This window comes from Halichoeres trimaculatus, unplaced genomic scaffold (genome assembly GCF_033239565.1).
Source record: "Halichoeres trimaculatus isolate MK-OKI-2021-1 unplaced genomic scaffold, fHalTri1.1 fHalTri1_scaffold_14, whole genome shotgun sequence".
Lineage (NCBI taxonomy): Eukaryota > Metazoa > Chordata > Actinopteri > Labriformes > Labridae > Halichoeres > Halichoeres trimaculatus.
Window position 1 is genome coordinate 679,234 of NW_027437192.1, and position 23,405 is coordinate 702,638.

General features: G+C 42.2%; 1 protein-coding gene across 1 annotated transcript in view; it reads right to left on the bottom strand.

The window, feature by feature from the left end:
- The window catches only part of enpp2l (ectonucleotide pyrophosphatase/phosphodiesterase 2-like), a 45,719-nt gene extending 22,563 nt beyond the window's left edge, over positions 1–23,156 (bottom strand). The window contains exons 1-23 of the mRNA XM_074686794.1: positions 23,115–23,156; positions 19,017–19,122; positions 18,435–18,584; positions 16,689–16,814; positions 16,509–16,569; positions 16,262–16,359; positions 14,388–14,467; positions 14,055–14,174; positions 13,849–13,904; positions 10,440–10,505; positions 9,734–9,806; positions 9,552–9,660; positions 7,237–7,362; positions 7,103–7,134; positions 6,840–6,967; positions 5,083–5,161; positions 4,821–4,908; positions 3,884–4,056; positions 3,715–3,775; positions 3,424–3,563; positions 1,380–1,521; positions 1,160–1,237; positions 684–816 (exon numbers count right to left, since the gene is read on the bottom strand). Of these exons, the coding sequence (XP_074542895.1) occupies positions 684–816; positions 1,160–1,237; positions 1,380–1,521; positions 3,424–3,563; positions 3,715–3,775; positions 3,884–4,056; positions 4,821–4,908; positions 5,083–5,161; positions 6,840–6,967; positions 7,103–7,134; positions 7,237–7,362; positions 9,552–9,660; positions 9,734–9,806; positions 10,440–10,505; positions 13,849–13,904; positions 14,055–14,174; positions 14,388–14,467; positions 16,262–16,359; positions 16,509–16,569; positions 16,689–16,814; positions 18,435–18,584; positions 19,017–19,122; positions 23,115–23,132 (2,243 nt within the window). The 5' untranslated portion in view covers positions 23,133–23,156. The remainder of the gene's footprint in view (positions 1–683; positions 817–1,159; positions 1,238–1,379; positions 1,522–3,423; positions 3,564–3,714; positions 3,776–3,883; positions 4,057–4,820; positions 4,909–5,082; positions 5,162–6,839; positions 6,968–7,102; positions 7,135–7,236; positions 7,363–9,551; positions 9,661–9,733; positions 9,807–10,439; positions 10,506–13,848; positions 13,905–14,054; positions 14,175–14,387; positions 14,468–16,261; positions 16,360–16,508; positions 16,570–16,688; positions 16,815–18,434; positions 18,585–19,016; positions 19,123–23,114) is intronic.
- Positions 23,157–23,405: the final 249 nt, after the last annotated feature.

The window sequence follows — 23,405 nt, forward strand, 5'->3', positions numbered from 1 at the left end:
TGTGAGAATCCTCGATTTCTTACTTTATTCTTGGGGTTTCAGAATTCTGTATTTTCATGTTGATATTCAAGAATTTGGACTTTAATCAAAGGATTCTAGGAATCAGAATTTGATCTTAAAGTTTCAAGAATCTCAACTTTGATTAAAGGATTCTAGAATTTGGACTTCATTCAAAGAATCTAGAATTCTGAATATGGTGTAAGGATTCTAGAACCTGGATTTTGATTTTACGAATTCTAGAACTCTACATTTAATGCAAGGACTCTAAAATTTGGACTTTAAACCAAAGGATTGTGGAATAATGAATTTGATGATTCTAGAAATTTTGTCTGACAGATGATTGAGAAATGTTTTTAGGAGCTCAGATTTGAAGTTTTCTGATCAAACAGTCAAACTCTTGGTGTTTAACTCTTTCATCAGTGTCTTTATCTCCACGCAGGAGGAAGTTTTTAAACTTTTTAAACTAAACTGTAACTTTAATGTTCTGGTGTTGAAGATTCTCCACCTCACATCACGATCAGGAGAAAGAGATAAAAAGATGAAGATGGTGGTTTAAGGAGGAAATGAGTCAGACAGGTGGACCCAGCCGTCTGCAGGTGAGGTGATGAATAATAAACATGATGGATGTAGACATTAAGGCGTAGAGCTATCGTCTCTCCTGTGAACGGATGAACAGCTCTCACTCTTTGATGATCTCCGTCGTGTCCCTCAGGCCGTCGTAGTTGAAGTCAAAAACCGGGCCGACCAGGACGTTGATGCCGTTACTTTCATCTGCGACTCGCCTCAGCAGCGTCCCCTGGAGGTAACTCCATATTCCTGCAGGAGGTGAGAAAGGTTTCTATGAGACAGCGTTTCAGAGACAGAGAGTGTCTGTCCTCATCCCGCTCTGCTGAACAACAACAACGGGTGTCAGGCCGTCCCCGCTCTGCTGTGACATCACCACCGTCCAGCCTCGGCGTCATGTGAGGAGAGTGAGGCGAGACGAGGGCAGATAATCTACAGCTGCCTGTTTATTCTGTAAATACTACGAGACTTTCAGGATTCTCCTCTAACGTCCATTTCCTCAACATCTGAACAAAGAAACATCCAGAAACTGAAACTACGACATTTATAACTAAAGACAAACATCAGCTCAAAACCAAACGAGTGTGTGACTCACTCTTGAAGGCGGGGTACATGGGGACCACGTTGGTGATGAGTGAAGAGTCAAACCTGGACTCTGGAGACGAAGCCAGCTCTGAAAACACAGAGGGCGGGGATTAGATAATCCAGAATAACACAGATTAACATCCTCAGGTCAGAGAAACACCACAGGAGGGAGGGGTGGGTGTGTGTGTGTGTGTGTGTGTGTGTGTGTGTGTGTGTGTGTGTGTGTGTACCTGGCGGGAACAGGAAGCCCTGGCTCAGGTGTGTGCTCGTGCTGTAGGAGCTGCAGCTCTGGCTGTGCTCGGCTGATATCCTGGCGTCGGCTCTGACGCAGGGCGCGCTCGGGGACACGTCGGGAACAGGAGTCAGATCCTCCTGGAGATAACGACGGTTTGATTCAGAGAGGGAGGGAGAAATGAAAGTGAAACTTAAAGAAAAGCAGCGACTGTTGGTTGTCGTGGAGCGAGCGTCCTGTGTGTGAGCAGCTGCACCTTATAAACCGTGAAACACGCTCAGAGCGTCACACACACACACACTGTGTTCCTGACCCGCCTTACAAACAACAACACGTGTTGGTCAAACGGCGTGCGTCAGACTTTTACGACCTGACGCCTGATGTAACCGCAGAGCGCCGGCAGCCGAGCGGAAACTCTGAGACTAATAACTGTGGTTCAGGATAAAGACGGGACTCAGGAGGAAAGACCTGTGAAACACCAGGAGGTGAGAAAAAACACCTTCCTAAGGTTTTTCACGTTTTCAGACTCAACGAGGAAGAAAAGAGTTTCTGTGTCAGAAAATCTGCAGATCAGGACGAGGAGGAGAGGTGTTTCCATCCAGCACGGTAAAGCACAGTGTTTCTGCTCGCTCTGACTGACTGCAGAAGTAAAAAATAAGTCCTGATGAAGAGTTCATCAGATCCTCCTGGAGACAGGAAGAGACGGTTTGAAACCAGAGAGCTGCTGCTGTTTGACAGGAAGGGAGAAATGAAAGTGAAACTTTCATGGAAAATCTCCACCCCTGATTTTTGAGGAAATTTAAATGAATTAAATGAAGGAGATGGATTTTTTTCAGGACATCATCAATTAAAGTTTGTAACTTTTTGTTTTTTAAGAAGTAACCTGTCAGTATCATTTAATCAGTCGCGGTACAATAGCATGTTTCACGGCACAGACGCTTCAACCAACAACAGTCGCCCAAAATTTAACAACATTAACATGTCTCCTTCATATGGAAGCCCATTATAGCCAGTTAAAAAAAAATACACAATAAAACGTCAAAAATTATTTCAACTCTCTGAATCTCTGAATTTCTACTTTTTAATTCATAATTATGACTTTTTCATAATTTTGAAGTTTTATCTAAAAATTTTAATTTTCCATCTTAAAAATTTCAATTTTTGTTTCATAATTTGACTTTTCATCTCAAAAAATGATCACTTATTCTATAATTTTTTTCTCATAATTTCACTTTCTTTTTTCAAAATTTTGACGCTCTATTTTATCATTTGACTTTTAATCTCATGGTGCAGATTTTTAATTTTTTTAATTTTGACTTTTTATCTCATAGTTCAAACTTTATCTCGTAATTTCAAGTTTTTAATCTTTTAAATTTGACATTTAATCTCATAGTTTAAATTTTCATCTTACAATTTCACCTTTTTACATTTTTTTATTTCTTAATTTTGAGTTTTTTCTCATAATTTAATTTTTTTCTGATAGTTTCAACTTTTTTTTAAACTTTTTATTTTATAATTTTGACTTTTTTTTCTCATGATTTTGAATTTCAATCTTATAATACTTTTTCATTTTAAACATTTTTGGTCCCATAATTATTATTATTTTTTTTTAAATCCCATAATTTTTCATTTTTATCTCATATTTTCTACCTTTCTTTAATTAATTTTTTATTTTTTTAACTGGCAGAAACTGGTTTCCAAACCTTAAGATTCCAGTCACAGCTCTTTGTTTGTTAAATTTACAAACACTTTTTAAATCTCACTGACACTCCCACATTAAAAAGACCTGTTGTATGGAGAGTGGAGGCCTTTTGGACTTTGCTCTGAACATTATTTAAATTATTTTATGATTAAATTAATATCTGAGCAGTAAAACACTGGCGCTCAGACATGGTAGGACAGTGGGAGCAGAATAATCAGCCCATTTCCTCACACCTGAAGCTCATTTCTGAATAACTGTGACTGATCCATGGCTAAGCCCCGCCCTCAAACACGAGGAGCCAATCACAGCCCGTACACTGGGACGTTCAGAGCGTGTTCACCTGGCGTGGGATGGTGTACGACGTCCACAGAGGCATGGCCAGCTCTTTGCTGTAGCCGCTGATGAACTCCACGTGATGGAGCAAACTGTACTGAGTGTCGAACATGACGGCCGGACGACCGAACGGGAGGTGTGTGCTGTCTGCAAACACACACACACACACACACACACACACACACACACACACACACACACACACACACACACACACACACACACACACACAGTGATCAGACATCATCCTTTGGTTTGTGGTGCTGATAAACTCAGAGTTAGAGATCCTGACACTGACTGAAGGCGTAGAGTCCGTCTGGCGCCGTGCTGAAGACCTCCATGACGCCCTCCACTTTGTTCTGTGACAGAAACACAGAGTTAGTGACGAACAGTCTTTGGTTTTTTCTGTCAGGAGATGATTTCCTGAAGTCAGGAACGTCCCTGAGCATTTATCAAACCATCCAGACCTCGTCGTCACAGCTGCAGCCCAGGTCCTGGGTCGACGTGCTGTTGGAATCCGACGCCAGCGACGGCGCCGTCACTTCCTCTGGCATGCTGGGATAGAACGGCGGATCTTTCAGTATGTCGTTCAAGCTGCCGTGTGTCCCGTTGTTAGGAGCCGGCTTCAGGCCCAACAAGTCTGAGAGAAACAGACGGAAAGAAACAGACAGAAAGACACAGACGGAAAGACACAGACGGAAAGCTCATCAAAATATAAAATCAAACTCAAGTTTTCTTTCAAGATTTTTTTTTTTAATTCAAAATTGTCAAAATGTTTTTTTCAAATTTAATACTTTTTTTTTTTTTTTTTTTTTTTTACATTTTTAAAATTATTTTTGGAACATTTTTTGATGTAGTATTTTGTTCTTCCTGCAAATTTGAAAAACTTTTGATAATTAATTTATTTTGAAAATTTCCTTTTTAAAATTTTAGCACATTTTGAAATTTAAATTTTTTTAAGTTTAATTTTCTTGAATTTTTGGCAAATTTCTTAAATTTCCTTTTTTTTAAACATTTGCAGCTTTTTTGGAATTTTACATTTTTTCCAATTTTTTTTTACAAATTTTTTGCAATTAAAAAAATTTTGGAAATTGATGCAGCTATATTAAAATAAAAAAGAAACTAAGACATCACATTTTCAATTATATGAATTAAAAAAACTTTCTGGTTCAGATAATGATTCAGTTTGAGATTTTAGTAAGGTATAGATTTTTATACACTCTATAGTCTGTGGAGATAAAGTAGATTTCGTGGCTCCTGAACAACTTTAAACAGCTGAGCTGAGCCTATCAAAGTAAAGGTTGCAGAGCCCTGGTTCAGCAGCGTGTTGATGTTTGCTCAGATTACAGAGATGAGCCTTTAAAAACTGCAGCTTTTCCTGGGGGAGCTTTCCTGTCGTCTTACCGCACATGACGTTGTATAATTCTATATTTTCAAACTCGGGAACTTTTTTCTGGAACTTGAAGCTCGGTCCATGACCCACGAAGATGGTCTGTAAGTTTAAAGAAAGAGAATAAAGTCATAGATTCACATTAGCCAAGCTTTAGGCTGAAATAACAAGTTTATTCTCAGGAATTTGTTTTTTTTCTACGTTACATCGTAGTGGGCCTCTATCAAAGGAGAGACTTTTTTATTCAAACTATGAAATTAAAATTCAGAGACTTGCCCTCATGCTGGTTATCTTGTTGTCAAAGCCGTGGTCCCCAAAGAATCCACATCGAGCTCGAGGTTTTTCCGGCATTTTCCTGAAACAAACGTTCAAAAATAAACATTTACAAACAAAAACCTTATAACAGTGAGGATGAGAGCAGGTTACTGATAACTCAAGCTAGCGTCCATGTCAGAGAGACCAAAGGAGACGACCACCCCTCTGAGGAGGGGTCACGTGTTGGATCTCCATCTCTAAATCCACCTCCAGGGTCTGGGTCTGTAACAACTAGTGCTGTCAGGCGATTAAAAAAATTAATCTAATTAATTACAGGACTTTTAATTAACTAATCTAATTAATCACATTTTAATCTCATATCTGCTTAAGGTCCCAAAATAAAGAATTTGAATTCCAGGACATTAAAATTACATTAAAAGACATTAAAAGACATTTAAAAATAAGGTGGGAATATTTACACCACATTTTTAGGTACCCTGAGGCATAAGGAACACATGGAAAAAGTTTTATGGTTCTATCTTGAAAAATCTACACAGTCCTGCACCTAAGATAAGCTGATTTGATTTTTAGGACGGTTTTTGCTTCTGTCACATTTTTACTGGATGTGGACTCAATTTTCACTGCAATATGAACTTCTATACTTCTATGAGGTCAGGAGAACCAGGGCTAAAGGCTAAAAACTGTGAGGAACTATGAACAAAACACTTTTTTCAAGTCTTGGATCAAAGAAAAGTGAAGTATTCTCAGTTTAACATGCTCTGAACACACAAACTGTTGCTGATTGGTGCAGAGCAGCCCCAAGCTGAAACATGACACCAGGAAGATGGAAGCTAATTTTCAAAGAATTCTTTAGATTTAAATACAGGACAAATATCGATCATTCAGAGCTTGTTTGATGCAGTAAAGAGTGTAAAATTATCTGTTTTTTACAGAATTGAGCAAACGGTTGATTTTCTGCAGATTTTCAAAAAGGACGTGTGAATAAACGGGATGTGGAAGGCAGTCTCTCGCTTCCCCCCGGTTCAAAGCATGTTGCTGATGTCAGGTGTGATACATTCAGGGACCGTCGGAAATTTGAAAATCTGACGAGAACTCCTCTTTTTCCATGTAGGACAAACAGTTTGTAAATGCAAGACATTTGAAAATAAGTGCGTCTTTGAACGCCTCGCGGGTTTGGGATCCAGATTAATCTGCGTTAATTTTTATGACGCGTTAATTTGCGGTGTAATTAATTAATCTAATTAACGCGTTAAAATGACAGCCCTAGTAACAACACATCCAAGCTGCTCCTCTAAAAACCAGTTTCTGTCTCAGTACAGTCGACTTCCTGTGGCGTTTCCTTTGACTAAAACCAGGACAGATCCCCAAGTTACCAACCCGTACCGTCCCACTTTCTGGATCCCTTCTGTTGGAGTTAGACTAAACTGATCTGACTCCAGCAGGTGGAGCTAGAAACACACGTTTTAACCTCTAGTCAACTTCCTGTTGGATTGGGAAATGGTCCGATTTATGTGGAAATGCAAACAGGATCAGGTTTTAATGATCCGACCCGTACCAAACTGGGCTGATCCAAACCCAACCACTTGGTGGAAACAGGGCTGCTCTGAGAAACGCTGCTCTGTGTTGGAGCAGAGAGTCTGGTCTGACCTGGGTCCCCTCTGCTCTGAGAAAACCTGTTCCTGGTCCTGGTTCTCCAGTCAGACAGATTTAACAAATCTCTAACCGTCAGTGGTCGTGTTAACGTCTCCTCGGCTCACCTGGCCACGTGCCACTTCCTCTCCATCAGCAGCTGGACGTCCTCGATCCTGCGGTTGTTGGCGTAGTGAAGCCTCTTGGGTAAATGCTGCTTCAGGTACGGCTTGAAGTGCTGAGTCGGCATTTTACACTGAAACAACAAACGGGGGGGTGAACGACCGGGACGCTATCTGTCTGTGTGCACACACACACACACACACACACACACACACACACACACACACGTTGGACCCTCGGTTTGACCCTTCAGGCTCACTGTACTCACTGTGAGGTTAGCAACCACCACTTTAGGATCATCTGCAAAGAAAAACACGTCAGAGATGAAGATTTGAAGCTGTGTTTTAGTTTTTCAGTTCAGTTTGACCCTCTCTGGGGTGGAAACAGTTTCTGAGGGCTCACATGTGGTGGACTTGGGGTCCCGGGGTCGTATCCTGCCCACTGATCCAGGGACCAGGTTGATCTCGTCGATGTTGAGCGGGTAGCTGCTGAGGAACTCCGTCCAATCACAGTGAGCCTCCTCCATACCTGAGACGGAAAACACAGCATGAGGAAACCCTCTACGACGACTGTGGCGCCCCCTGTGGACAGAGCTTGAGCATGCAGCAGTGTTTGTTCTGTAATAAAACATCATCCTGCTTTCTAAACACTTTAAAAAGTTACTCATTTTCTTCCTTAACAATTTTCTCTTGTGTACAATTATTTTCTATTTTCGTTTTTGTTAGAGATTTTTTTTTTGCTGTACTACTAATATTACAAGTATTGATTCACATTTTTTTCTTTGCTTATTTTATTTCTATTTATTTATTTATTTATTTATTTATTTATTTATTTATTTATTTTATTTTATTTTATTTTATTTTATTTTTATCTATTTTTATTTATTTATTTTATTTTTCTTCCTTCCTCTCTCTTTTGTTTGTTGTTGAAGTGGGTAGGGAACTGTTAAAAAAATTACATTTGTAAAGGAAAAAAAAATTGTGATCACTGGAGACTTTAAATAAAGTTGTGAAAAAAACAGAAGTCACCTGTTTTCATAAGTTGCCTTGGAAAATATAAAAACAAGTGAAAACAGCGACCCTGCAGCGTCAGTTTGAGGTGTTGGTAAAAAAAACTCAAATCAAATCTGTTAAGGGATTCTCATTTTTGGTTTTGTAGGTCACAAAGAGGCATTGGTATTAATTTAAAACTCATTGTTTTTGCCTCTGCTCCAGCTCAGCGACCCTGAGGATGTGATCGCTCGAAGCCTCGCCATCATTTCTGCAGCGAGAGACGATCTGAAACAACTCCTCTTGTGATGTAACGACAGGACTAACAATCCTCACTTTGTTGCTAGGCGCCGCCCTGTTGGCTATGGCTGCCTCCTGCAGCAGCTCTGTCTTTGTCCGTTCCTTGTCATTTTTTCGTCTCTTTTTCGTCATCTTTGTATTTGGAGTGGATCATCACTTTGTATGGTTCATTGTTGGTCATGGACACCAAACTTTTTGTGTCTTCAGTGATATTTTTGCTACTTTTCTCCTGTGTTTGTCTGGAGATCCTACATGTAACCATGGCTGCATTGTTTACATGTGAAATCAGCTATTAGCAGCCTGTAGCATGTCAATGCTAACTGGTGCTAGGCCAGATGTTTCCCCACAAGGAGAGGAGGAGGAGGTGAGGACGACGTGCTGGTTCTCAGGTGTGAGCTAAGAAGTGACGACATGGACCTGTCCTTCCATCCATCGTTATTGGGAACGTAAGATCTATCTCCAATAAGATGGACGAGCTAGCTGTGCTAACCCAGCAACAGAGGGAATACCAGAGGGCAGAGTAGCATCATGCTATTCACAGACATGGCTAACAGAGCTAACACCAGACACCAAGGCCACATGTGAAGAGCTTCACCTGCTGTGAGCAGACAGGATCCAGGAGACAGAGACTGAACAGACTGCTGAAGAAGCTCAGTCCTGGACCCTGTGGAGGTGGAGGCTGGCTGACTGGACAATGATGGACAAGCTGTCAGCATCTATTTTCTTATGGAGCTTTTTACACTTTCTATACACTTTCTGACTTTGTTTTCTTGATTGCTGCTGTGACTTCAATTTTGTTGTACTTGTTACAACAAGTTTTATACTATTCTGTTTCTGCTTCTTTCTACGCCATCACAGTTCTCCTGAGATGTCGAGTTAAACCCTGTTTCCACCAAGTGGTACGGTACGGATCAGTACGGTACAGAGTGGATCAGTAAAGCCTGATCCATCGAAGAAGAAAATCACACAGGAAGTGACGATTCTTTCCACCAATCAGCAGACTGCAGTGTTTCTAGCTCCACCTTCTGGGGTGGGACGGTACGGGTCGGTCATTTGGGGATCTGTCCTGGTTTTGGTCAAAGGATGTGAACCGTACCGAGACGAACTGAACTGGACCACTCAGTGGAAACAGGTCTACAGGCTGTTGATCAGATTTCCACCTGGTTTGTTTTGGTGTTTTTCCGCCTCTGCATCCGTCTGCACCTGACAACCAGGCAGCCAATCAGCACAGCCCCTCATTAGCATACTGTCCCCGCCCACTTAGATCACTTCATAAATAATGAATACTGATTGATTTTTTCTGCTTCAAGGATGTTTTTCTCATCGTTTGTTGTTTTATTTTGAAAGGGTCTGCAGACATGAAGGCGTTAATTAAGTCTTTAGCTGAGTTAGTAAAGTTGGGGTTGAAGGAGGAGGACCTGGACGTACCGTGGTCTCCGACGATGATGACGTTGATGCAGCGATGCAGGTTCATCTGCTTCAGGCCGTTCATCAGCTGACCGATGATGTTATCGATCTCCTTCAGAGGGTTATCCAGCTGCAGCCGGGAGAAAAAGACGCGTCAGTTTATTCCCTGATTGGCTCTGACACGTCTGCACGGCCACACCCACCTCGCTGCTCAGCGGCCCCAGGCGATGTCCGAAGGTGTCGGGCTGCTCGGAGTGGACGGCGTAAACATACGGCCTGCGGAGCAACAACACGGATCACTGAATCCAGGTTTCACCTCAGGGAAGGTTCAGGTGTGAGTTTTCAGGTCAGCACGGTGAGTCAACAAGATAAAACCTCCTGAGTTTGTTGTTTCTGGCAGCGAGCGTCTCACCTCAACTCACACTGAACCGAGAGACACGGGAAACGCTCCACGCTCCACGCTGCACTCCAACAGCTCGTGACCCCTTCACTGACCCCTCATCTCCTCAGCACTAAAAACAAACGCTATCTCCTCGTCTGTAAGAGGCTCTCAGAGGATCACCGTCACTCTGGCCTCAGCAGGAAACACAGAAACCTCATCCTGAACAAACCAAACAGTAAACCCTGACACACGTGTGCTGCTGTTTCAGGAAACCAACAAACTTTCCAAAACTGCCCCGGGTTTGTTTCCATGACGGTGTTTTCTCCACTTCATCCACAAACACCTTTAACTCATTTCACCAGATGAAGTTCTGACAAACAACACGACTGTGAAACCAGAGAAATGAAAACCGCTCAGGAAACAGGTTTTAAAGGTCAAAGGTCGATTATTTCTATAACACAGGAGAAAAAGTGACAGCCGGCCTCTCTCCGCCGACCTTTGACCTCTTTAAAGAAACACAGACCAACCTCTCGTCGTCGGGCAGCTGCAGCCAGCGCAGGATGGTCAAAATCCTCCTCTCCAGAGGAATCACCCTGAGGACAGAGGAGACACGGGGATGGAGGAGAGACGTTAGAGACTTTTATCACGAAAAAGCTAAAAGATTCATTTCAAGACAAGTTTGGGCCTCAGCAGCACCCATAAAGTAGATTATGCAGATTAAGTCAATATTTAATAAGTGGGGAATGTTCGGACCGAGCAGCAACCTCTGGTCTGAGAGTATGAGATACAAGTGATAAAACCTGCTGTCTCTCCAGTGCCCTCTTGAGGCTGGCTCTGGAAGGACAGAAAGTCACAAATTAACCTATTTACAGCCTGGTTCAAAAAACGTCTCCTGTCTGAGTCGCTAAGTTTTCTATCGCCACCCACTGTACGGGGGGTGAATTTATTTCTAACTCGGCCGTTCAGAAGATATTAAGATCCCGAGCTCCCCCAATAAGAGGCACAGCTGAGGGTCATGTGACCGACAAGCGCCCTATGGCTGTACGCAAAGCTCTTGCCACTACCAATATGAGCCGATAGCCGATCTGCTTCAATTTCCGTTTCAGAAACAGATGGGTGATGGGTGACGGGTGACCTGATCAGCTATAGCGGCCATATTGGTCACATGACTGACAGGCACCCTATAGCTGTAGGCGAAGCCCCTACCAATATGGCCGCTATAGCTGATCTGCTTCAATTTCCGTTTCAGAAACAGACGGGTGACGTTGGCAGGACTACGTCTATGTTTTATACAGACTATGGTTTGGACAGGAAGGAAACATCTGGAAAAGGAGGAAACATTTGGACAAGGGGGAAAAATCTGAACAAATGTCTGGACTAGGAGAGAGTGTCTTGGAAAACAGGAGAAGTTTGGACAAGGTAAGAATATCTGGACATGGAGCTAAAGTCTGGACAAAGTTAAATTATCTTAACAAGGGGTAAAAGTCTGGACAATGAGGAGACACCTGGACAAAGTGTAAAGGTCTGGATGGGGGTCGGGGTCTGGACAACAGGGGAGAAAATCTGGAGAAGGAGGGGATGTCTTTGCAATCAGGAGAAATCTGGACAAGGTAGAAATATCTGGACAACTGGGGAAAGAGTGGCAAGGAAGGAAACATCTGGACTAAGTGGAAATATCCTGACAGTCAGAAAAAGTCTGGACAAGGTGAAATTATTTTGAAAGGGGTAAAAGTCCAGACAAGGAAGAGGCACCTGGACAAAGAGCAAGAGTCTAAATGTGGGATGGGGTCTGGACATCAGGGGGAAATCTGAACATGTGGGAAATGTCTGGAGAAGGAGGGAATGTCTTTGCAATCAGGAGAAATCTGGACAAGGTAGAAATATCTGGACAACTGGGGAAAGTATGGGGAGGAAGGAAAGATCTGGACAAAATTTAATTGTCTGGACAAGGAGCAAAAATCTGGTCAAAGAGGAAACATGTTGGCAATCAGAAAAAGTCTGGACGATGGGGGGGTATCTGGACATGGTGAAAAAGTCTGGATGAGCTGGAAGAGTCTGGACATGAAGGGGACAGTCTGTAAAAGAGGGAAGTATCTTGACATGGACTAAAGGTCTGGGCTTGGAGGGAAAAGTCCAGACAAGGGGTGAGGTCAGGACGAGGGGGAAGACCAGAGTCCTCTTTGCCTCTGGAGCTCGGTGGCTCTAAGGCAGGGGTCTGCAACCTGCGGCTCTGGAGCCTCATGCGGCTCTCCGCCTCCTTTGCTTTGGCTCCCTGTAGATTTGAAAAAACTATTAATGAAATGCAGATTTTTATGTATTATTTTATTATGTATTAATTATTTGTCTTATTATATATATTATCAATTTTTTGCAAATTTTTTAAAATTCATTTTTTGTAGACTTTTTACAAATTTAGAGATATATATTCCAATTTTTTTAGAATTTGCAAATTTGTAATTTTCACTTTTTTCCTAATATTTGCATTTTTTTCCAAATTTTTTCTAAATAATTCGAAATGAAACAAATTTGCTAAAAGACAGTTTTTTTAATATTTTTTTGCAAATATATGAAATTTTAGAACAGTTTTGAAATTTCAAATTTTTTGCAATTTCTTTTTTTTGTATTTAATTTATTGAAAAAAATCCCAATCTTACTAAAATATCTTAAATTTTGCACATTTATGAACTTTGATATTACTTAGTTTTCTATTTTTTTGATATTTGTAAATATGTCAGAAATTTAAAAAAAGGGACAAAATATTTATAATTTTATCAACACAAAATCTTCTTGTTTAATTATTCACTAGATTTCTCATATGTTTCAAATTTATGCACTTTTTTGTCTTTACTGTGGAGATAAAGTCGATTTTGTGTCTCCTGAATGACTTTAATCCAGGTGAGCGGAGGAGAAATGGCTCCTATGAAGGTAAAGGTTGCAAACTCCTGCTCTAAGGAAAGGAACCTAACAGCTGTTTGTGGTTAAAAAAAAACATCTTACTCTGAAACAAAAAGTCTGACAACTTCACAGACCTGAACAGAAACGTCCTTTGACTCGATCTCAGGAGATCAACACGTTGGGTCAAACTAACCGTTTGGAAAAGTCGGACGATGTGGAGCCAAACAGCAAATTTAGATTTAGGAGACACCTGTACCGCTCGCCAGGTTTAACCCTGTTTATGTGCAGAACCAGCCAAACGGCGTGTTTAGACAAATGGACCTGTTTGGACCCAGACCTCTTCAGTCCAGATCCATCAGGTCACCTGTGATGGGACGTTTCAACAACGCTCAGTCGTCCCATCATAGAAAGCGTCCGCCTGCTGAGCACGCTCAGTGGGCCTGTTGTTCCTGAGTGAATGGGGGTTTTGTTCTGTGTGTGTGTGTGTGTGTGTGAGTGTGTGTGTGTGTGTGTGAGTGGTTAAAGTGTGTTTGGGCCCATTGTCCGAGCGTTGGTCAGGATGTGACGAGGCCTCGTGACCACGGGGTCATGGGGATGCAAATGTTGGTGAAAATGATCCGTCTGTGCGTCTGTTTCTTCAGAGCTTGTTTGTTTTGTTAATACGACTCACAGGAAGTGGGCGGGGCTTAAAAATCAAACATATAAAAAGTTTAAAAGGTTTGTTTTTGGACGGACTCTGACTGGAGTTTACGGGATCTGGTTCTGGGGCGTTTCAGAGTTCCTGACACTGACTGAATCCTCCATGTGGCCCACGCTGGGTTTCAGATCCTCCTTATCAATACTGTAAACATGGCCTCAGGGTTTGGCCCGGGTCCAGATCCCTGTGCCTCCCAGCAGGCCATGAGGTGGAGCCACACATGGCACATGCCTCTGTGGATCGTTATTTCAGATCAGATCTTTGTTTGACCCACGTCAGAGTTAGCGCTGTTTGAGTTTTGTTTCTGTAGCTATTGAAGAATATTCCAGTACTAACTTAAGTACCAAGGCCAGAAGAAAGTTCCTGCTTTCACTCCTTGTTCCTGTGCCGTGATCCAGATCTGTGAGAACAGAAAAACACAGAGGTTAGATCCATGTTTACAGGTTTAAAGATCATATATGATAAATCCTCTGACAGGAAGTGACCACAGAGAGGTTAGAGCTGCTCGTGTCATGACAAAGAGACGTGTTAGCGCTCAGAGCGGACTCACAGGCTGCCCGCCCCACCATCTGTGGTTCAGCTTCTCTCTGGTCCTCAGGCTGAAGGTGGCGTTGAACACCGGGTCGTGCATGGTGTTACCCACAATCCCATGGGACTCTGGGTACAGGCCCTGCAGAGAGATCCCGCAGAGCGCCATCAGAGCGACGATCAGAGCCGCCGCGGCGTCACAACATGGCTGTTAGCAAACATGTGTATTGACCTAACCTACATACATGAACCGACATGTGGCGTGTCCTGGTTTCCTGTCCTCTCTGTGCTCACATGTTGACTACATGAACACACACACACACACACACACACACACTCAGAGCTCAGCACTTACTGTGGCCAGTGTGTATAAGTTAGGGAAGGTCTTTGACGGGTAGACCGGCCTCATGTAGGGCGCTGTGGTACCACATGATCCTGAAAAGAGCCAAACATCAACACTTCAGGCTCAGACTGAAAGAAACGAGTTACAGAGTCAAGAAACAGCTTCAAGAGCCAAACTGAGCTGATGTTAGAGATACTCAGATTTATTCTGACAAATTACTGTGAAAAAATCAGTCCTGGGCTGAGTTTAACGCCACAGGAAATGAGGAAGTGTTTGGACAAGCGGGGAAAGTCAGGATAAGAGGAAAAGTCTGAACAAAGAAATAAAATCTGGATAAGTTGAAAATCTCTGAACAAAACCAAAACAACAGATGAGGATGGAAAAGTTTGGACAAGGATAAAAAGTCAGGATAAGAAGGAAACTTCTGGATAAAAATCAAAATCTGGACATGGAGGAAAAAGAGGAAACACTGAGCAAGGAGGAAATGGACTTGGAGAAAATGTTTTGAAAAAGAGAAAAAAGTCTGGACAGGAAAAAAAGTCTGGACAAGTCTAGAAAAAACTAAACTAACACACAAAAATGAAAAGTCTGGACAAAGAGAAATAATCGGGACAGGAAGGAAAAGTCTGCACAAGTAAAAATCTAGACAAGGAGAAAAGCTTGGACAAGAAGGAAAGGTCTAGACAAGAGGAAAAGTCTTGATAAAGAGAAAAAGTCCGGCCGGGGATAAAAGCTTGGACAAAGTGGGGAAAGTCTTGGCAAGGTGTAAATGATTGGACAAGGAGGAAAAGTTTGAACAAAGAGAGAAACCCTAAACAAGAAGAAAAGGTCTGGAGTAGGAGGAAAAGTCCTGACAAGGAGGGAAAGTCTAGACCAGGTGGGGATGTCTGGATAAGACTGAAAAAACAGACAAGGAGAAAAAGTCTGGACAAGGAGAAATGGTCAGGATAGGAAGGAAAGTCTGGACAAGTAAACGTCTGGACAAGGGGGAAAAGTGAAGACAAAAAGACAAAATTTTGACCAGAGGAAAAAAAACATACGGGCAAGAAGAAAATATTTGGACTGGGGGGAAAAACTTGAAAAAGAGAAAAAAGTCAGGACATGGGGAAAAAGTTGGGACGAGGTGGAAATGTTTTGGACACGACTGAAGTTCATGAAAAAAATAGGAAAAGTTTGAAGGAGGACAAAAGAAAAATGTGGACATGAAGGTAGGATTGAACAAAGAGGAAAACCCTCAGCAAGAAGGAAATGTCTGGTGCAGGAGGGAAAGTCCTGACAAGGAGAAATAGTCAGGACAGGAAGGAAAGTCTGGACAAGGCTGAAATGTCTGAACAAAGAGAAAAAGTCTGGACAAGAGAAAAAGTGCAGACAAGGTTGAAATATGGGAAAAAACTGAAAACTCTGCAAAAATCTAGGCAAGAAGAAAAAGTTGTGACAGAGGGAAAAAATCTGGGCAAGAAGAAAACTTCTGGACTTGGATGAAAATCTTGAAAAGAGAAAAGGTCTGGACAAGAGGAAAATATCTAGACAAGGTGGAAATGATTTGGACCAGACCGAAATTATAAAAAAAGAGGAAGAGTCCAGACAAAAAAAAAAAAAAGAAAAAACAGGACATGGAGGAAGGTTTGAACAAGCGGGAAAACTCTCAGCAAAAAGGAAACGTCTGAACAGAAGAAACGAAAGCTGCAGCATCAACCTGAGAGAGAGGGAAGGAGATTCAGAGGAATCTCCTGAGGAAGCGTTTATGACCTTTGGTTGTTTAGAAACTCAAACATGTAACAGGGGGCGGGGTTTACGGTGAGGGGCGGGGCTTACAGCGAGCAGACACTCATTAGGAGCCTGATTACACCTGGAACAGAGAGAGCAGAGAGGAGGAGCAGACGTACTGAGCTTGTGGATGTTGGGGATGACGGACTTCCCCTTCTTCAGGTAAGACGCTCTGAAACCGTCCAGAGACAGCATGATGAGAGGAGGACGGATGAACCTGAGGAGACAGAGCAGGAGCTGGATGAGTGTTTGATGACACACACACACACACACACACACACACACACACACACACACACACACACACACACACACACACACACACACGGGGCTGTGTTTATGGCTGCAGAGTGTGGCGTCACTCACCCTGCAGGACACTCAGGACTCTGGATCTCCTCACAGTCCCCCTGCACCCACGAAGTCTCACCTCACAAACAAACATGAGCACAGAGTCGTTAGCTGCGGCGTGCATGTCATTCAGACGCTCTACCTGCTGCGCGGCGCCGCTCAGAGGCGTGGCGGCGTAGCGGCGTGTGGGGTGAGTACCTTTGCACAGAGACTTGTAGTTGGAGCAGCAGTCTCCTCTCTCCAGGCAGTCCTCGGAGCAGTGACAGGCGTGATCATCGTTCCTCTCCTCCCCGCAGCGATCAGGCATGCACTCAAAGCCCCCCGCTGAGACACAGGAAGGAGAGAGTTCATTACACGCCACTTCATCACGGAGGCTGACGGCGAGGCTGACGGCCTGATGAGCGCAGCAGGAAGCAGCACTCTGAGCAGGGACCAATCACAGCTCAGCACCTTCACTCTCTCAGAGAGGAGAGCAGGGCTCGTTAATTAACACACACACACACACACACTCACACACACACACACACACACACACACACACACACACACACGCGCGGTGGCTCAGGGTCCAGCTCTGCAAACGTTTTCTGCTGGAAATCATCCCAGCCCTCAGCGCTTAATGTTTTCAAGATGCACTTTTCACCAAACAGAGTTTAAACCAGCTTCAGATGGAGACTGATGAAGACACATGTTTTAACTCCTCCCTCTGCGCCTCCCACAGACTCCACCCTGCGCCTCCCACAGAGCCACATGTGGACTCATCCTGTGATGGAAAAAGTCCTGAAGCTTATTTCACAATCTGTCCTGTTTGGGAAAAAGTTGATGTAAACTTATTCACCCAGAAAATCCACATCTTAACTTCCCCTGTGCAGAAAACACTGAGCTCTGACACAGAGACAGTCTCACAGGTTCAAACTCATGGTGGGACCTGATTAAAAAAATAATCGATTAATCGTAATTAATCACATTTTAATCACATCAATATTCAACATCAGAAGCAGCACTTTTCAATTCAAACAGATTTTGGTAGAAGACTAAATCATTGAATATTCTCATACACAAGTTTAAACAACAAAATCCTGTTTGTTTTGTTCAGAAGATGATTTTTTTTTGTGGACACTACTTTAAAGTACATTCATCAGCCGTTACGTGGTAAATAGTGCTGTCAGGAGATTAAAAAATAATCTAATTAATTACAGGATTTGTAATTAATTGATCTAATTAATCACATTTTAATCTTATATCTGCTGAAGGTCCCCACATAAAGAATTTGAATTTTAGGGCTTAACAGAATGATAGTGCATGACTAATGAGTGAATACACGAAAAAAAGAAGATTTGTAAATCCTCTTTTTTTCCTAGTGGACAATATTAATTAAAATGTCCGTGTTCCCTGCCATTGACATTCGATTACTGTTTACTGCGTCTATAGAAGTTAATTATATTTTTCAGCGGAGGGAGGCGGGGTCTGGTGGAGCTTGTCAATCAAAATCCTGCTCGTAAACCACTGTGGGTGAGAGCGGTGCGCTCTTTGGACGAGAGCTCAGCATGGATATGAGGAGAAATGTGAAATGACAGAGACACAGTGAGACGCTGACAGTCAGAAAAGTTGAGGCAGCTCACGCTCCAACTGAGGATGTGTCGCTGTAGTTCAGAGAGAAAGAGCGGCGCCATCGTGAGAAAAGACGACGGAGATCATGGAGAGGATCAAAGGATGGAGCGCCCGAGATGAACATGATCATAACAAAGTATGTCTTGTCTGTTTTTTGGACCAGAAACAGGAAGAGAGAAATAAAAGAAGAGTCCACTCTTCGTAAGAAACTTTGGTGTTTACATGGTCAGAGAAAACATTATTATTTGGGTCTTTAAAGATCGTTCAAGATGCTCTGCAAATGGCAGCTAATGAGTTAATCTTGTGTTCATATTTATAAAGCGTCACACTGACCTGTTTTCAGACACAGCTTGTCGAAGTCGGAGCAGCAGCTGTAGTAGGTTTTACACAGATTGTCACACCTGCATCCTGGAGGTTTGGCCTCGTCCAGCTCGAAGCACCTCCCCTTACAGGAGCCCGCGGAGCTGACCCACTCTGAGAAGTCTGCAGGAGGACAGGGACAGGGTCAGACGGAGACAGAGCTGCAGGTCCACACTCACTCCTCAATTAGTCCCCAATCTAACAGGTTTTCTGAGCATGCTCAGTGCAGACAGTGCTGCTAAATGATTAAAATGACCACGCACTTTGTTATTTTTATCTTCCTCAGCTCATTTTGATGCTGCACAGTTGTCTGGAAGAGATATTGTGAGTTTGTTTGGTGTAAATGAAGGCGTCTGTGCAGATATCTGTCAGATTGAGCTGAGTCTGAAATTCATCATCGGAGATTCATGCACAAAGGGCTGGGTCTGCAGGTGGAGCTGATCCACTTTTAACATTTAAAACATTTAAAATTAAAGACTGCTGACATAAAAGTGTTTAAACAGAAATATTTTTGGATCGACTCGTCCAGAAACCCTCCATGGCGCCCACTCTCACCTTTAACCTGCGGCGGGGGGTTGTCTCCGCCCTCTGACGGACGACTGGCTTGAAAAACATAAGCTCTGCTGACGTGAGGAGCCCACAGACAGAAAACAAACACTACCTGCAGAGAGAGACACACCAGCCGTTAGACACTCCTCAGGGACGCCATGATGAGGCGTTTCCTGTGACACCTCGCAGCTCCTCCTGAGAGGGTCAAAGGTCATCAGCAGCCAGGAGGGGGGCACTACAAACGCTGAGTGTGGAGTGATTCTGGTCTAAGTTTAGCTCCCGGACAAGACGCAGCTCAGAGACACCAGATAAAGACGTCAGGAGAGGCCAGGACAGGAAACATGGACCACACAGAGCCACCACAGACAGGACTCTGTAGGGGAGGTCACCGCATCCACAGCGTCAGGGTCAGACTGGACCAAGAGGGAACCAGAAACCTGATCCAAAGGCAGACTTCTCTGGACCCGAGCCGTTTAAGATGGACTGAGAGGAAGTGGAAACTGTCCTGATCAAGGGTGTTCAACCTGCGGCTCTGGAGCCTCATGTGGCCCTTTGACTCCTCTGCAGTGGCTCCTTGTAGCTTTGAAATATATTATCGAAATAAAGAATAGTTATTTTTCTTACAGAGGGTATTGATGATTAAAGACAAAAGAGAAATCAGGAAGAAAATACAGATTTTGATCTGTGTGGATGGATTCATTTAACTCACAACGTACCGGCTCAATAAACACAACTGATACGTGGCGAGACATTAGGAAACAACAAAATATGAGGAGTTAAGAGATATTATCAAAATATGTTATCAATTAGTATATTGTGTCAAAAATTTTGACATTCTTGCAATTTTTTTTAATTTAAAAATTGTTTAAAACTTGTGCAAATTTATTTAATTTCCAGATTTTACAATTTTTTTGGCAGATTTTGAAAAATGTTTAAAAAAAAAGCCTTTTTTTTTGCAAATTTTAATATTTCTTTTTTATGTTTTTGCAAATTGTAAAAACATTTAATTAATTTTCAAAATTTTATTAATTTTTTTTTTTAATTTTGACAAATTTTGAAAATTTCATTTTTTAAAAATTTTTGAAAATTTGTTAAAAATTTTGTTAATTGTTTTTTTTTTAGAGTTTTGAAACTTTTTTGAATTTCTCAAACTTTGGTTATTTTTTAAATATATTTATTTTAAAATTGTTGCAGGTATTTTAAAAATAAAAACTCAGATGCCACATGTTCAGTTTCATAAAGTAAAAGAGCTTATTTTTTGGTAACTATTCAGTTTTAGATTTTAATAATTTTTTGATTTTTACACACTCTATGGTCTTTTTCCTGAAGATAAAGTAGATTTTATTGCTTCAGGTTGACTCTAATCCAGGTGAGCTGAGGTAAAGATGGCTCTAATGAAGGTAAAGGCAGCAGAGCCCTGGTCCTGATGAATCATGTGTGTCAGGAAATCTAACCGCTGACTGATTTTCACATGTTTTTCCTGCGAACCTAGAGATTCTTTGTGGAGACACTGCAGAGTCTGTAAATGAACATTTGTATCACTCCTGACCAGCATCCCAACCCCTCTGTCAGGAAGTCATCCAGGGACATCAGCAGCTGGAGTGGAAGCAGATGAAGCTGTGGAGGAGGCGGCGACCAGCAGAGCCGGATCTGGAGCTGGGTCCTGCACAGAGCCTCTCACATGTTCAGGTTTAACGAGAGTAAACACATGTTTCAATAACAGCCCTCAGAAACCAGCTGGATGGAGTCAGGGAGCCTCTGAGTTCCCTGGAAGGAGTCAGAAACCAGAACCAGGCGATGAAGCGGGCTTTACATTTGTTCTTCCACTCCACACCAACCCCAGAAACCTCAGACCAGACCCTGATGGTCCAGGCTCCTCTCAAACACAACTCTTTATCAGATCACACCAGAGGAACCCTGGTGGGTTTTCCCACAGTCCTGGACCTGTTCTCACTGGTTCAGGGGTCCAAAGACAAAGAACTGGTTCAGTCAGATTATCCTCCAAACCAGCCCCAGAGGTCAATCAATCAATCAATCAATCAATCTTTATTTATATAGCGCCAAATCATAACAAATGTTATTTCAAGACACTTTACAAAAACATTTACAGGTCTAGACCCGTAAATGTTAATAAAATTTGTTGTTGTCCAGATCTGACAAACACAGAAGAACAAGAACCTGCTCTAAAACCAAGTCTCTACCTCTGACAGCGCTGAGTCCTCCAACAACGATCCAACAGCCTGACCTGAAGTTTTTCTGTCACAGGGATCAGATCAGGACTTAACGGGGATCTAAAGCTGTTGGAGGAGGAAGCTTCCCATCAGAGTCCTCCATCAACGGGTCGCTACTTAAACTGTAACACCGGTTAGTTTCCTCCTTTAGAGTGGGTTCAATTAACGCGTTCACAAAAAAACTTAATGTTAATCTGTTTATGTCCCTTAATGAAGGGACGGTTTAAACCAGGGCTCTGCAACCTTTACCTCAGCTCACCTGGATCAAAGTCATTCAGGAGCCACAAAATCTACGTTGTCTTCACAATAAATACTTTATAATAAAAGATATACATACCCATTGAATGATTACCTAAACAAGGTTTTATTTATTTATTTATTTATTTTAAATTGTATATGTAGTATCTTCGTTTTTGAAATTCTAAGTTTGCAAGAAATTCAAAACTTTTTGAAATTTAAAAAATTTGCAAAAATTATTTTTAAAAAATCCAAAAGTTAAATAAAAATGTTGCAGTTTAAAAAATTTGCAAAATAATTCATTTTATTGAAGTTAACTACATTTGCAAAAAAAATATATTTTTTTTACATTTTACAAATTTGAAAGAACTTAACAAATAAAATTTAAACATTTTCAAAAAATTCCAAAAGTTATTGCAAATATCTCAAACAATTTTTTTATTAAAAAAAAAAAAATCAAAAATTTGAATTTTATTTAAATTTATATACTTATTTATTTCTTTAAATAAATTTAAAATGTATGTATTTTTTTATATATATATTAAAGAATACTAGATATTTGATAACATATTTTAATAATATTGCACAACTCATCATTTTCATATTTTGTTGTTTGCTAACGTCTTTCCACATATCAATCATGTATATTAATCCAGCTCGTTATCAGTTAAATGAATCCATCCACACAGAATTAAAATCAGTATTTTCTTCCAGATGAGTCTTTTTGTAGATGTAGTTATCTTCCCAGGGCTGTAAAACTTGAGGTTAGCCACAGGTGCATGGAAAGTTGGTGGGCTGTTGATGTTGTAGGAGGTGAAGTAGAGCGGTGGCAGGCTTTATTGACAGATGGGATGAAGATTTAGTTCAACTAAATGTTAACACAGGATTTTATTTAGTGTCAGTGACTTTAATCATCAATACCCTCTGGAAGAAAAATAACTATTCTTTATTTTAATAATATTTTTAAAAGCTACAAGGAGCCACTGCAGAGGAGTCAAAGGGCCGCATGAGGGTCCAGAGCCACAGGTTGAACACCCTCGGTCTAAATGAATGTTTGCAGTCTGACGCTGATGACGCTCTAACCAATCAAAGGACAGTATTCAGCTGTAAACACAGGTAGACCACATCATGAAGCAGCTTTAAACACCAAGGTCATCCTCCACACCTATAGATTACTGATGATGAAGATGATGATGATGATGATGATGAAGATGAAGGTGGGCAGAGGACAGCCCAAATGTAACCATTTACCTACAGCTCACCTTTACCTCACCTTTACCTCACCTTTACCTCACCCACTGCTCAGCAAACCATGTGTCACTGTTGACATTGAGCTCCTCCACCATCATCACCTTCATCCTCCTCCTCATCCTCACTGCCCTCACCATCCTCATCCTCACAGCTCCACGGTCCGTGTCCCCCTCACAGTTATGTAATCCCTCTCTTCAGGTAACCCGCTCTAACTTGAAGGTTTTCATTGATGTGAGGCAAAGTGCAGCCCCGTCCCGTCCCCCACAGGTCGATACACACACGGGGGAGGAAGAGGAGGAGGGGGGGGGGAGGAAGAGGAGGGGGAGGCTTTGAATTAAAGCTAAAAACAGAGAGGAAGCGAAGCAGCGAGCCGTCGCGGTCTTACCAGATTTCCCAGGAGCATGTTTCAGACCCTGAATCCACCAAACGCATTCCTCCGTCAGAAAGCCAAGCGCGGGATTGTGTCCAACGTCCGGCAGAAAGTGTGAGCGGCTCTGAGCGGCTCTGTCTGCGCTGGATCGATGGAGCAGAGGTCCAACTCCTCTCCGCCTCTCCCCCTTGTTTGCCTCGGGCTCTCTCGGGCTCGGGCCAATAAGCGTGAAGTAATGGTGACAGCTGCGCTCTGGTACAACAGTGCGTCAGGTCGGGGTGACGCTCCGGAGTCCAACACAGCAGC